Genomic DNA, 14,805 nt, shown 5'->3' with positions numbered 1-14,805 from the left:
TTAAACATAAATGAAAAGTTTCTTAGGACAAAGATAAGTTTCTATGTGCTCTACAAGGACATAATGAATCCAAGCAACTTCACATTATAAATCAGTTAATCTTCAACGAACTGGAAATGTGATTTAACCACAAAACTCTATCCTTCAGTGCTGAAATTTGTGGAATTGTTACACTCTATATTAGAATGTCTCATTCAGAGGGCTTATAATTTTTTTGGTTTTACAAATTTTTTTCATGTGAGTCATACACACCAGCCACAAGAAGGATGGGTGGTTTGTCAGGATGGAGTTCCATTTGCCGGGCAATCCATGGTCCATCAAAATGGGCATACCACCAGCCTTTTTTCTTATTCTGAGGGTCTTTGTACTGGTCAGCAGGGCGGATGAATGGGATGCGAAAGAAGCGCTGCTGTCGATTCATTTCTATCTCCTGCTGCCTGGCAGGAAGCTGAGCTGCTGGGTTCTGCTGAGCTATTACACAGAACAAGAAAAGTTACACCAGCAGCTCTAGGGAAAAGAAAACAGCCTTTAACTCGAAAATGCACGAACAATTTTTTAAAAAAGAGAGGTTTCTGATAATAAATTTAAAACAAAATGTAAATATTAATTGCCTGCAAATAAATACAATTCAGAGTGTGATTTCTTATAACTGTCTTTCCCTAAAGATGTTCCTTGGCATTGCAAATGCAATACAGACACACACACCTCAACAACAATGACAACAACAAACTCCTAGCAGATTCCCACAAATTACTGTATCAGTAACCTAAAATAAACTCATATGGCAGGAAAGAAAACTAGTGTTATTTATTAGGTTTATATTTGTCCTCCAAGAGTTCAAATGAACACTGCAGAATAACTTTTATTGGACTCTTTACAATAAAATAAACAGTAACTTCAAAAATCTGCAGGATATAGACATTTGTCAATTTAATCACAATTTCCACAAAAAAGTGGAAGCCATAGAAAATTTTTCTCTTTTGCCAACTGATTTTGGGATTTAAAATGGCCAAGATAACACAGATATTAATAATATCTAAACAACCTCATGACAAAAACCACCAAAAACCTGTATCAGTAAGCATGAACTTTCCCTCAAAGATATTTACTTACTCTGAAATCGGATTTCTCTTGGAATAAAATCCACTGAAATAAGTGGAAAATGTATAATGCTTGGTTCTCCTTGCCAACAGAAAAGAAAAATCCTTGCTTTTCTGCTAGAACGGGGCATTGCACTCATACCAACCTTTTTTCCCTTGCTCAATTTTCATTACTGAACAATTAGGTTTTTATTTCATCTGCAAATGTAAACATTTCCCTGGGGCAATGATTTTACATCTTTAGCAGCATAATTTAGGTAAGTCTGTTTAATATGCTTTATACTCACAACTTTAAAAGTGGACCAACCATTTACTGCAACTCAATTAATAATCTCACTATGAAAATCGAAATATGTCAGTAAAAACTTATATAATATATATATGATATAAAAGTCATGAACAGCTACGTGGCTTTTATAAGAATTTGAAAATACTAAAAGGATGAAAATACTCTTATTCTACTTTTTACACCAAGAAATATCAAAAGCTTTATAGCAGTTGAATTTATTTCTTTGTAAACCAGAGAAAGCAAAAGGCAGTTAGCAAAGCTATATATGCCTAGGAGAGAGAGAGAGAGGCCCAGTTTTGTTAGTGAAGCTGCACCATCTTTAAGCATATTAACAGAGATGTGTTTATTTATTCTTTTGTTCCTGTTCCCCAAAACCTAGTTACCGTTCAATGTTTCCATTTTAAGTTTTAAAAATTGCCTATTTTGTGGAAAATATACTAATTCGAAACTAAAACATTTTTAAAGGATTAAAAAAAAAACTCCCTCCATCTTACTGAATTAGAATTTAATGTCTACTTGATAGGAAATTTACTATGATACAGATAGTCATCCATTAAATACCTACTTTTTACTTTTAAAATAAGAGTCTCCTGTAACTTATAAAATTAAGAAACCCAACAGACAGTCTTTGATAGCTTTTCTACTAATGGGAGAACTGAAATTTTGTTCTGAAACTAATATCCATCTGGAAAAGTACAAAGATACATTAAAAGCTTGAAACTAATCTAAGCAACTAGGTTTCTTTCACATCCAATTGTGTTATCTTCAAAAGTATGACATACGTTTCAATTTTAGCCCTATAAATTCTGAGAAACAGTTAAAAAAAAAAAATCAGGCCCAACCAGTTGGCAAATAAATATGGCATTATATCCAAATCATTACTGCTCAACTGATTCTAGAAGAAACTTAGGGCACACTAAGGTGACCCACAAAGATTTTAAACTATCAAATAATGTGCATCATAGGAAGCTATAAAAGAAAAAAAAAAAAAAAAAAAACAATAATCTCTTCTTCCCATTAGGAGGTATGGTATCATTATTAAACCTATGCACACTATCATATAAAACTCCAATCTCTTTGGACAGAAATGCAGATACCATCACAGTGTTTAAAAATACGCGATTTGAAACCAGCACCTAAAAGTTAGTCTTTATTCTAAAAGATTAGCTACTACATTAAGATAGAGTTTTGCTACAATAAGAATTGTGTATACTCAGTTTAAAATGCTAGCTATTTTTTAAATGAAAGTAATTTGATAAAATAGATTTTGTTCTGCATATGTTTTAGAATGATCCAAATAAAAGCATCATCTCAAATTAAAATATACATTAGTATAGATATACCAACTTTAATGTACTACAATTCCATTTAAAATTGTAGCAAAACAATGTTCAATAGAAGTTAGTACTTTATAAAGTATTTTAACCCATCTTCCAGTTAGCTCATGAGTTACCACCCATTTGACTTACGTGAATTGTTCAAAAATGGTGCAAAATCTGTGAACAAATATTTTAGGTTGAAGAAAAGATAAAAATGCCAAAACTGTTAAATGAGCATTTTTGTAATTTATAAAACCTTCCCATCAATTGAGGTGGTGACTAACAATTATCCTATCCATAAGCCAAACATGAGTACTGTCAGAATTACCGACGTGTAGGTGCTGCTTTCTGATTCTTTTTTTTTTAAGGATACTTTGATCCCTTAAGCTTTAGGAAATTCTGCTTGAGGGACATATGAAGAAAACCAAAATTTAAAAATTATACTTAATTTGTAGTTTGGGACAAAGTAATATCCAAACACAAGCCTAACACAATGACTTAACAGACATTATAGTACCTTTTACATACCACTAGAATTTTCATAGAAAAAAGAATTAATAAATTCATCAGAAAATTTACCCATTAGAGGGGAAAAAAGCATCGCTACTCTTTCATATACTCAGTATGTTTTAATTTCTTCAAATAGTGTAAATCTTAAGCTCATGCCATTTTTATTTACCAGAAAACCAAAATCACTTTTTTAAACAATTAAATATTATAAATATTTACTGGGTAATTGCTCCAAAACTCATTTCTGAAAAACCCTTTCTGCAGTAAGTGAGATGAGAGCATGCTCACCCAGTCCGGCACCAGGAAGAGGGTCCGCTGAAGCTCCTCCCTCATTATTATGAGAATTTACAGTGATTTGTGAATGTACTGCTCTTGAAGTCAACCATATCAAGTTACAATTTTTTAATCAAAAGTGTCATTTTATTTTCTCTAATTAATTCTAATCCTTCTAAATATTAGATTACACAGCAGCTCCTTTTAAAGGTTGTTTAGCTAACCTATTAGGAAACTACATAAGTATAAAATTTTCTCAACTGTGCCATTAAGCATCTTGGTGTTCTTCAGCTTTCCTTTGGCTACATTCCTGTTTCAGAATAAGTTTTACACGAGAAAAAAATAAAGAGAAAAGGAAGAAAAGTATTTTTCAGAGCAGAAGTTACACTTTATCCTGAAAATGGCTCATAATCAGATTCTCTGAAGGCTAAATATGTGTGGATTATGTTCACATAAAATTCCTAAATTTGTTCATATACCTGGATGAGACACTTTGGAAATTTTCCTAATCTACTCTTTGGTTCTCTCAAATAATATACTATGAATAGAAATAGTACTTGAATCAGCAAGGGGAGCCATATATTATTTGCACCTTTTTGGGCAAAGCTGAATGAGAAAGGTATCAAAGTTCAGTTTTAAAATACAAGAAATACTTGTATATTCATTTAAAATATGTGTGCCAAATATTACAACATTAATTTCATTTTGCTTTAAGAAATGCAATCATTCAGAAATATAAATCATAAAATACAATGTAATGAAAGTCTGTCAGGTTAATGTTAGAACATTAACAGCTTTAAAAAAAAGCCCATTGCCATTTCTTATAAAACAAAAGTGGTAGGAAACTTAGTACACAGGCAGTGAACAGGTAATGGAACCATTCTCTCATCTTCAATTCACACACAAAAAATCCTAAACTGGAGAAGAGAGTGGTGGTCACAATGTTTAGTGGGGCTTCCACCTGCCATTTCTTAGTTACAGGTGATCTCTCACTGCCCTTCTGCAGGGTTATATTCTGACTGATAACACCCCGTGAGCAATCACTAGCACGGTCCTCACTCAATCTACTATTTCCAACAACTTAGAAACACTAAAATTCCACCATTTAATTGACTGTATTCAAACATTGCTTTTATTTACTTGGAAGGTGGTGAGGAAAGCAAAATATAAACAAGCGCTCATTTTCTAAGTCACCCTGGGTCATGTACTGGCTAAACCACACTATCAAGTGCTGGCAAAATACCCCTTTAAAAAAAAGAAAAAAGAAAAACATTAGGGCCTATCCCGTGGCGCACTCGGGAGAGTGCGGCACTGGGAGCGCAGCAGTGCTCCCGCCGTGGGTTCGGATCCTATATAACGATGGCCGGTGCGCTCACTGGCTGAGCGCGGTACGGCCGGTCACAAAAAAAAAAAAAAGACAAAGAAAAGAAAAACATTAAATCTGCTGTCACCTTGTCATTAACCAAAATTAAGCTAATAAATTGTGCCAGTTTAAAAGTAGCAAGTTGAATAAATGAAATTCCAATTATTGCTTTAAAGACTGATAGTACAACTAACTCATATATCACAGATATTCTGTTAGTATTGAAGCTTGTTCATGATTTTACTAGGTTTTATCTACCCTGCTCTATTTTCCAATTTCAAGTATACAACTTGGCCTTTTGTAAGACAAAGGAACAAAATCCATTTTTAGGATCCCAGTCAAAAAATCAAATCCTGTCTAGGCAAAACTTTTGTCTCAACCAAGGTAGTATCTCTTATTCTTATATTTTCACAGTATTATAAAATAATGTTTATAGTAAATATTCTTCTTTTTAAAACATAGTAATTAGAGTGTTAATGGAGAACACACACAAAAAAAATTATTTCTTTTTCCAGGCTACAATCCTATTCTGGAAGGAACAGGAAGGTACTTAAGCCTATATATAAAAAAGATAACAATATTTGGGTATTTCAGAGAAATACTCCTACAAACTGAGCTACAGTAAATTTAAAAATAAGAAAAAATTTTAAAAACAAAAATTAAACATCCTTTTTAGCAAGTATAAAAATACTCATTTTCCTACGTAAAACTCATTTCACATTTCAAGTAAAAGATTCACTGTAATCTTCACATTTTCACATGTGATCTTGATGCACGTGTGTATATATATATATGTGGAAAAACTGTATTTACAACAGTGTTGCACAACCTCGTCAGTACAGACAAGAAATTTCTTACCTATAGAATTTAACAAGTTAATTCAATATATCTTAACAAATAGGACTTTAAAGACATACTCAATAGAAATAATGCTATAAAAGATAGGTTATCATTGTTATACCAGGTTCAATGAAACACAGTTCTACAGTAAGAGAAAATTTATACTGAACATTTTACCTAAATGTCTAATTTATAGTTACATGCATTTATACTATAAACATATACTTTGTAACATTCAAAAGTACAGATTTGTTTTTACCATAATCAGTAACAGACTTTGGAGCACGTTGCTCTGTTTCAGTATTTCTCTTCTTGTTCTTGGATTTCCAAGCATGATATACTTTTAGCCTCCTATGAAATTCTTCTCTGCAAGCTGCCAGGAGCTCAATATCTATGGATTGTATAAAAAGAGCCAAAAAAAAAAAAAAAAAAGAAAGAAAAGTATTACCATCCTAATTTATTCATCTAACAATTATTTTGTGTCATAAATATATACAATAAAGTTTTCATTTTTAATAGTACAAAATAAAAAAAATAAGCTAAGTATTCATAAAGAGGAGCATTTTATAATACTTTTATATTTACAGAGTTTTTTCTTATACATTGCTATCATATATGACGTGCTCCACTCAAAAACCCTGGACTAATAAGGTCTTTCTTTCTTATATGAAGAAATTAAATTGGAGAGGTTAAAGTCACTGGTCCAAGGACACAGACCTAGACAGGAAAATAAAAAGTCACTGAGCTCAAATACAAGCTAGATTTACATGCAACATATTTTCTATGATTATGCACAAACACTCAGTGAGGAGGAAAAGAACACAGTGAGGAATTCTGTACAATTACAATGCTTTCATTCCTAGTCATAGTGTCCTGAGTTCAAACACGGTGGTTTAAACAAGAACATAACTATGTGGATCCTCTGGATATAGTGTTTTACTCTAATTGGTCTGCTGGAAGAAAAATAGCTTTAAAAAGAAAGAACCGCATTGCTATTTGTTACTTTGCCTTCATGGACCAAAAGATTCAGCTCATATAGGTATTTAACTATTATGAATAACATTAGAAAGGCCAGTCATTAATACACAGGCCACACCATAATTTATCTTTGCTCTTCCTCTCTGACCAAGGCAAGAAATATGCAAAATGCATTTAAATTAATAATCATGTCTTTCTTTTAGCTTTGTGAATAAAGTAGGCCTTCATTTCAAGGGGAGAGTAACAGAGAGACTGGCTTAAGCTAATGTACACAATAACAACAACAAAATATATACATATATATCCCACCCCAATCTAGGTATTTATTTTATTACACATAACTATGGACCTTTCCTGTTTTTCATTCTCTCTACACACTTACCACAAGAAGTATTGATGGTATCACGTAGTTCTGCATATTTCCATTTACTAAGATCATGTTTCTTGATACCAGCAGCTGCCTTGGTGGCTTGTACAGCAGGACCTCTGTAATTATCATATATTTTTATAAATTTAAACTAGAAACATGAATAAAACATTGACTGAAGTGGCAAGAAATGATGTGTGTAAGTTTGAGAACTGGAAACAACTGTTTGGAAAACATAATTATTACTGAATTTTGACAGATGAGATTAAGAATGATGTTTGAAAAAAAAAATGGCCAAGTAAATTAAAATTTTCCAGGATGCCACTTGATAGCCATATTAGATTTTAAATCAGAACTTCTGATTCTAATATTCTACTACCATGAACTTCTTCCCAGACTTCAGTTTAAATGTTCTTATTGATGGATACATAAACATCTAAAGTTAAACAATATATTTGTATATATTCCTTAAAATAAAAAAAGGAATCCTCAACATGCTTGAAAGATCAATAGAATGGTTTATGAGCCTTTAGGCCACAAGGTAAAATCACTTGCAGAGACCACTGAAAATTACAGAGAGCCAAGCTCCACTCACACCTACTGGCTCAGAATCTCCTTGGGCATCTGGATGTTTATAGGATCCACAGGTGATCAGCCAAACTGCAACCCACTGCATTAGAGTCATTAAAGATAGGCTTAAAAACTGCTGGAGTCTGGAAACCCTCTAACTTTTTAGGCTTCACTGTTGTAAGAACACTTAGAAAAGTTCTACAAGGGTACTTCAAAAAGTTCATGGAAAAACAGAATTAAAAGATAATGAAATCTTTCCATGAACTTTTTGAAGTACCCTCATTATAAGCAGACAAAAATCACACCCTCGTATTTAGTGACATAATATGACAATTAGTAAATTACAGGAAGAGGTTTTCGGTCATGAGATAGATAACAGATTTCAAAAGGCACAAGTGTTGCACACCTTGCCCCATTTAGTAGGGAAAAAAATACATCTGTATGGGGAAATGCCACTTAAGGGCTTGAGACCTGTTTTCATGCACATAATTTGAGATCATTAATCAGAAAATATGAGAACAATTTTTTTCTGTAACTATCAACGTTATTTTTCAGCAAAAGATTACACTTGCACATAGCAAACATTCATAGCAAGACTTTTAAGCTCAATGTAACAAAGGAAGAGTTTAAACATATCACATTTCAAGACATGAAAAGAAGGTGGCACAAATATTATAAGAACTAAATATTAGAGAATTAAAATATTGCTTCTGAGATATCACACAAGGAAATTCTCCTTTATCATCTACTACTTGGAAAATATTTCCTCTTAAAGAGGGATGATCAGGGTATAATATCCTAAAATATTCTCTCACCATTTTGCATTCTGAAGGATAGCACTCTTGACAGGAAGACACAGATACTTAATGAGATTAATTTTTTTTTAAATGATGCTAATTATTCTTTCAATATTAAGCTTAACAAAATAAATAATGTACCTTTGCCTCTTTAAAAGGTCTGTTATGCATGCTGTCATTCTACAGAATAAAAAATAGCACACTTCACCCTACATACTTAAAATTTTTGACATAGTGAATTGTTAGTTACATATAAGACTGGCTAAAGAATTGTGTGGCCATTTAGTCCTTCTTGTATTTTTATGGTTAAAATCTGTTTGTATTTTTCATAAGCTGTGTGACTGGCAATTTTCCATGCAGCCTTTTGTTCTTAATTGCTTTGCTTAAAAAGAGCCACTGTGGGGCCGGCCCCTTGGCTCACTCGGGAGAGTGCAGCACTGGTAGCGCAGAGGCCGCAGGTTCGGTTCCTATATAGGGATGGCCGGTGCGCTCACTGGCTGAGCGTGGTGCGGACCACACCGTGCCGAGGGTTGTGATCCCCTTGCCGGTCAAAAGAAAGAAAAAGAGCCACTGTGTGTCAGCAAAGGTCTGTTACCCTTCACAATAAATTATGCTTTAACATTTACTCTAGTATTCTTATTTTCTACATGCCCAAACCACCATTCAATAAACTAACAAAAAAGTTCTCTTTTTTTCCTAGCTCTTCCAAGAGTCTCTTCTAGGTGGGCAGCTGAAAATTATTATGGGTTTTATTGTTGTTGCTTTTTGAAGAGAATTTCCATAATTTACAGTTTTATAGATCGTCAGAATATACATAAGGCATTAAAATATATATATGGTGTGTTTTGACACTAAAAAATAACATTAAACTTAAATTATTTCTTTAAAATATGGTTTTAATATCACTAACTTTCACTGATATTATGGCAAACAAAAATCTACCTGCTAAAAAACAGGTTTGGCATCAAAAGCAGTACATGAATGCAATGCATTTAAATGCCCATCCCCTAATCTCTGGAGTTAAAATAGTAAGATAAAGGTGTAATTTATTGATTATTTAAACTTGTTATAAAGACAATCACATAAGCAATACAGTAAGGTAGTAGCAAAACTAACTTGATTTTAAAAATAATCTAACAGTTTTAATTAACTTTAAAACTTCAAAATTGACAATTAAAATGTTACTGATTCATATCCATTTACAAAGATAATGGACCAGATCCTGCCAGGAAGTTATATTCCTTGATAGCTCAATTTACACCAGTGGTTTTTAAACTGGGTGCTATGGTGCAGAGCCCCTCAGGAGCCATGTTCTTCCTCTACTTCCCCTCCAGCTGGGCACAGTGGTTCCCAAACTAGGGGCAGCATAACCCCAGGGGGAAATGCAAAATATTGTCATGATAAGGGGCAGGATTCCCCTACTGAGCCTGAGTTGGTGAGGGCCAGTGATGAGCAGAACAGTATCACCAACAAGGAATTGTCCCATCCAAAATGCCGATGGTATCCCCATGGAGAAACACCGATTCAGAGGAACACTGCTTTCATTTTTTTCTCTGCTGGGGTAAGGTGAGGGGGAAGTGACATTTCTTGTACAGAAAACTTACATGGAAAGAGTGGGCTATTCATATAACAGGTTCTAGTCCAAATAATCAAAAGTAATTTAAAAAATGATTTTGAGGTGAACATTTATTTCCTCAATTACGCTGCACTAACCTACTCAAAAATTCTGACATTTCATTGGCCATTTGTTCCCTATAAGAAAAATGATAATACAACATAGTTATATAAAAGACACACTATATAAGTTACTTAAAATATAATTTAAAAGTATAATCTAAAAGTATAATTTAAAAATTGTATTTTCCATGATTATTGATTTATTAACCATTCACAATTATTTTACTTTGTAAGTCTATGATATACTTTTCAACAAATCTAGCCATAAAAACACTGCAAAGTTTTTGTTTAAATCCAGTTAATGTTATTCAACCACATCTACATTTTTTTGAATAGAAACTCTTAGATAAGATCTCATGAAAGCCATGCTTCTGTGGCATTTTTTATGTATAGAATACAAATAGCATGTTCTAAATGCACACAGGAAACTTGGCAGGATTTAGTTTCTATTCAAAGATATATACACCAAAGTTGCTCAGTAAATATTAATTAGACAAGGCATAATGGTGGTAAACCAGGCAGATGTATTTTAGTGTTAGGGTTTAAATAAGAATCTGATGTATTCAAAGCTCTAAAATTCTAAATCAAAACATGCTTTAAAATAAATGAGTAAATATACATATATATATATATTTGTTAAGTGAAAGATCTGAAGCATTCTGATCTTCCAAAGATAAATATTTCCCAAAGGCAAAACTTTTTTTTTTCTTTTATTATCCAGAAGAGTGTAACTTTTCTCAATATTTGTTTAATTCTGTGGCATGAAATGGGAGTTTCATCATGTACATTATTTTATTTTCCTTCTTTGCTCTTTTCTTTCATAATTAATCATTTTCTCATTCATCCTATTTCAGACTTTGGTAACCTCAAAACCTTACATATCTGTAAAAACTGAAAGAAAAGAAGATGGGTATACTTAAGGGCACCGTCTCCTAAATGCCTGCCAAGGGCTGGGACTCTGATTCAAGGAGCAGAGGACTTCTGTATTCCTCTCTCCTTGTCATGAGCACTGGCTACTATTAGGTACTGACAAGGTCTCTCTCAGCAAGCACAGAGAAAAGGTAATCTTTTAAAACTGATTATGAAGGATAAAAAATGTAGAATCTAATTATCTTTTGAGCAACAAATTATCAATCTCTCTTTAAGCTTAGTAGTTTCTCAGAATTTTCTAACTTTCAACTCAGCATGATTTTGATAAGTACTTTTTTTTAATGCTATTATCACCCCATGTCGAGGTTTCTGTCTCAGCATCTAAGAGCATCTCTCTTTTTTTTACCCTCTCTTTCTCCTGAAGTTCCCTCCATTTCTTTTCCCACAGCAAGTTTCAAGAGAGTCCACGGCTTTTCAAAGCTCTTTACTACTTGGTCTGTTGATCATATAGAGATTTCTCTGTATGCCTCAACTACACAATGAATAGAATCTCTACTGATTCACTATCCTACCTGACCCTACATCACAAGATATACCTCATCTACACCAAATACAGGGGTACTTCAAAAAGTTTGTGGGAAAATAGAATTAAAAGATAATACTAACCTTTCCATGTGCTCTTTGAAGCACCCCCATATACTACACAGAATTCACTAGGTAGAAATGGTTCCTGCATCCAGGTGCTTTTTTCCTTCTCATTTTACCAAAACTATGTGCAAATACTCACAATTTCACCTTAGAAATTGGTGGCAAGTGTTATTTAATTCAAGTTCAAATGGTAACCATAAAGCAATTGTTCTAATGAAGGGCAACAGTGCCCACTCAGAGATATTTTCAAAATTTTTAATGGGACTGTGGTAACAATGATGTGGGAGTGCACTACTCCTGACATTTGCCTAGTGTGGGGTCAGGAATGCCAAGTGTCCTGCACAAGAAGGAACTGCCCCATGCCCCGTGTAACTTTAATATGTCTGCCAGACATATAAAGGTGAAACATACATATACAAATACATGTTTTACATGTAAACAAAGTTTTATATGTAAATAACATTTTTTTGCATGGTTTTTTAATAGTCATAGAATTTTTCTAGGAATGCAAATATTGTGTAATTGAGAAGAGAATGTACTTAGCTCTCTTCAGAACTTTATAAAGGACTGTTCACAATGTCATGGCATTTGAGTGCCCAATACAACATTCCATCCCAATTTGCATTTGCACCTACAGCATTTATAGTGATTGTATGTATAAATAAAAACATCTGCTTACTTGTCTTCTGCCGTACCTATGTGCAAGCATTTTCACACTAAAATAAATATTTTTTATTATAAATGACTGGCATTTTGTTTCTCCTTTACATGTTTGTTTGGAGAGAATTATTTACATAGGTTGCATCATTTATAAAACATTTCTTATTGGTATTGGAGACTGACAGAGTTGAGAACCATCACTATAAAGGCTACAAATGGAGTTCTTAAAGCTTTTAAAATTTGGATTTTATATATATTACAAAATTTTTATATATACAAAGGCATATATAAAATATATATAATACAAATCTTTCTATGAACTTTTTGAAGTATGCTCATATACTGAAAACTAAATATTCTTATTTATATCTCCACACTTGCTTCTATAAAAATGTATAGTTAAAAACACATAAAACAAAACGGGTTAAAGTCTAAACAATGACAACACAAAGAAGGAAACCAAAATATGAACTGCTATGATTGAGTACCAAACAAGGAGCATTAAACATTTTTCTTAGGCAAGAAAAAAAATGTTTTTAAATAAGTTATCTCATTCTCTTTTAATAAAACAAAATCATTTTAAATTACTCCAATAAGAAAACTACTTCTCCCAAAAAAGTATTCATAACCTATTTTTTAAAAAGGTAAAGGGAAATGACATACGGTGTCATTTTGGGTCTTGCTCCATCATTTCTGTGAAAAGAATATATTTTAGTTAATATGATAACCAACTGTGAATTGTGAAAATCTGGATTATGCAAATTTGTGTTTCAAGTACTTTACTCACTGATTTAAAAAATTTAATTATCTTTAATCTACATATGAGATCACTCAGAATTTTAATATATTTTTAAATCCTCATTAAAAATGATTAGAAAAGAATAAATTAAAGGCATTCAATGAAAATTAAAGAGAAAATACATTACACATAGATTGGAAAATGTATATATTGCTAGGTTTGTTGTTAACAGAACCTGGACATTACAGTTTCATGTAATGAGAAACCATCACTTTGCATCAAGGATCATGTGTGTAACTGATTGAGATTATATTTTAAAACATATAACATATGTGGAAAACAATTCTTACTTAGGAGTTACTGGATAGGAATCCAAACTGGAAAAGTAACTTTAATTTATTTATTGCAGCTGAATCAATCTACATATTTTTTTTTAGCACATCACAGAACCCAAGAACAACTTTTCATCCTATATATTAAGAATAGATTTACTTAGAGAGTTCTCACTCATAAATTTGTAACAAAGAATTCAGTGCTAACAAAGGTTAAAAAAAAATTTTTTTAAACATTTAAATTTTTAAAATTTAAAATTTAAAGCCCATGGAGTGAGAGAGAACTACCAAACATGAAATATCTGTAGAGAACATCAAAATGAACTGCTAATGTTTATGGTGCAGAGTATAAAATATCCATGAAGTTCAGAAGGGAATGAGTTCACCAGGTTCACCAGTTCACCATGAAGTTCAGAAGGGAATGAGGATCAAAAGAAATGCTGACAGAAAGCATTTGAAAGGACATTCCAGAGGAGGGGACACCTTCCATAGGGCTGTCCCACAAGAGAACTAAAACTAATCTTTCAAGTCATAATGGCTTTAATACCTCCTCATTACTTAATAGTGGTCCCATAACCTAGTTAATTCTGCTTAACTTAAACTGCAGGTAACTGGTCACTTACATTAAAGGTCCTAAATGATCCACTCTTTCTCAGAGAGTACTCACCCTAGAAGTGTACGTTCCTGAAGATGGGAAGGAGTCCACATAGGAGCCAGTATATGGAATGGCATTGGATATAGCTTAATATTTCAAATGCTTAAACATAAAACTTGGCAATGGGTACCAATAATGACTCTAATAATGAGTCCCTTAGAAATAAACTTCAGCCACAATAAAAGCCAGCTCTGTCAAATGCAGTGTTTCCTCACAGATATCAGCACAGCGGCTATAAGAGCTTGGTTCCTTTAAAACCTGGCCTAGCCACTAGTCAGCTATACACAAAGGCTCCCAGCCATTCTGACATAACACAGGTGGAAGGAATGGAACAGCAGCTGAGCTGAGTCTGCATTTACAAAAGCCACAGCTGGGCTAAAATAGTTTAATAATAGTGAAATATTAATAAAGAGCCCAAATATTGGACTGAACCCAAGAGCTTAATAATTATTATAATACCTTTTGTTTAGATAGCCCTATTCAGTTCATTTAAAATATAATATACTTTCACATACAATCATACCCCAGAGCTCCCCAATATAATGACATACTAGAAAAAGTCTGAAGGCAACTTAACATACCCTTTTCTCCCCTATCTTTGTTTTTAGCTAAATAAAACCAACCACTGCCTTGCAATTTGAACCCAAGGTGTTTCTTTTCACAAGGAAATAGCTCCATCTAGTGGTTGTACTTTGATTGTATATTATATATATTATATCTATGTGCCTCTCAGTTTATATATAACATGCATATCTACATATAAAGGAGGCCTACAAACTAGTTTTGCTTTGTTTTTTTAAGTAATAAAAATAACTAAT

At 32.8% G+C, this 14,805-nt stretch overlaps 1 protein-coding gene across 5 annotated transcripts in view; it reads right to left on the bottom strand.

The window, feature by feature from the left end:
• MYO6 (myosin VI) overlaps positions 1-14,805 on the bottom strand; it is a 129,536-nt gene that overhangs the window by 2,209 nt on the left and 112,522 nt on the right. For 2 of the 5 annotated variants that reach the window (XM_063096146.1, XM_063096148.1), the window contains exons 29-33: positions 12,925-12,954; positions 7,055-7,158; positions 5,954-6,085; positions 2,859-2,885; positions 253-471 (exon numbers count right to left, since the gene is read on the bottom strand). In XM_063096146.1, the coding sequence (XP_062952216.1) occupies positions 253-471; positions 2,859-2,885; positions 5,954-6,085; positions 7,055-7,158; positions 12,925-12,954 (512 nt within the window). The remainder of the gene's footprint in view (positions 1-252; positions 472-2,858; positions 2,886-5,953; positions 6,086-7,054; positions 7,159-12,924; positions 12,955-14,805) is intronic. The other 3 variants (XM_063096149.1, XM_063096150.1, XM_063096151.1) reach the window with 3 other exon arrangements.

The sequence above is a fragment of the Cynocephalus volans genome, chromosome 5, assembly GCF_027409185.1.
Source record: "Cynocephalus volans isolate mCynVol1 chromosome 5, mCynVol1.pri, whole genome shotgun sequence".
NCBI lineage: Eukaryota > Metazoa > Chordata > Mammalia > Dermoptera > Cynocephalidae > Cynocephalus > Cynocephalus volans.
The sequence above is the reverse complement of the archived record's forward strand: the minus strand, read 5'-3'. Positions and strand labels throughout refer to the sequence as shown.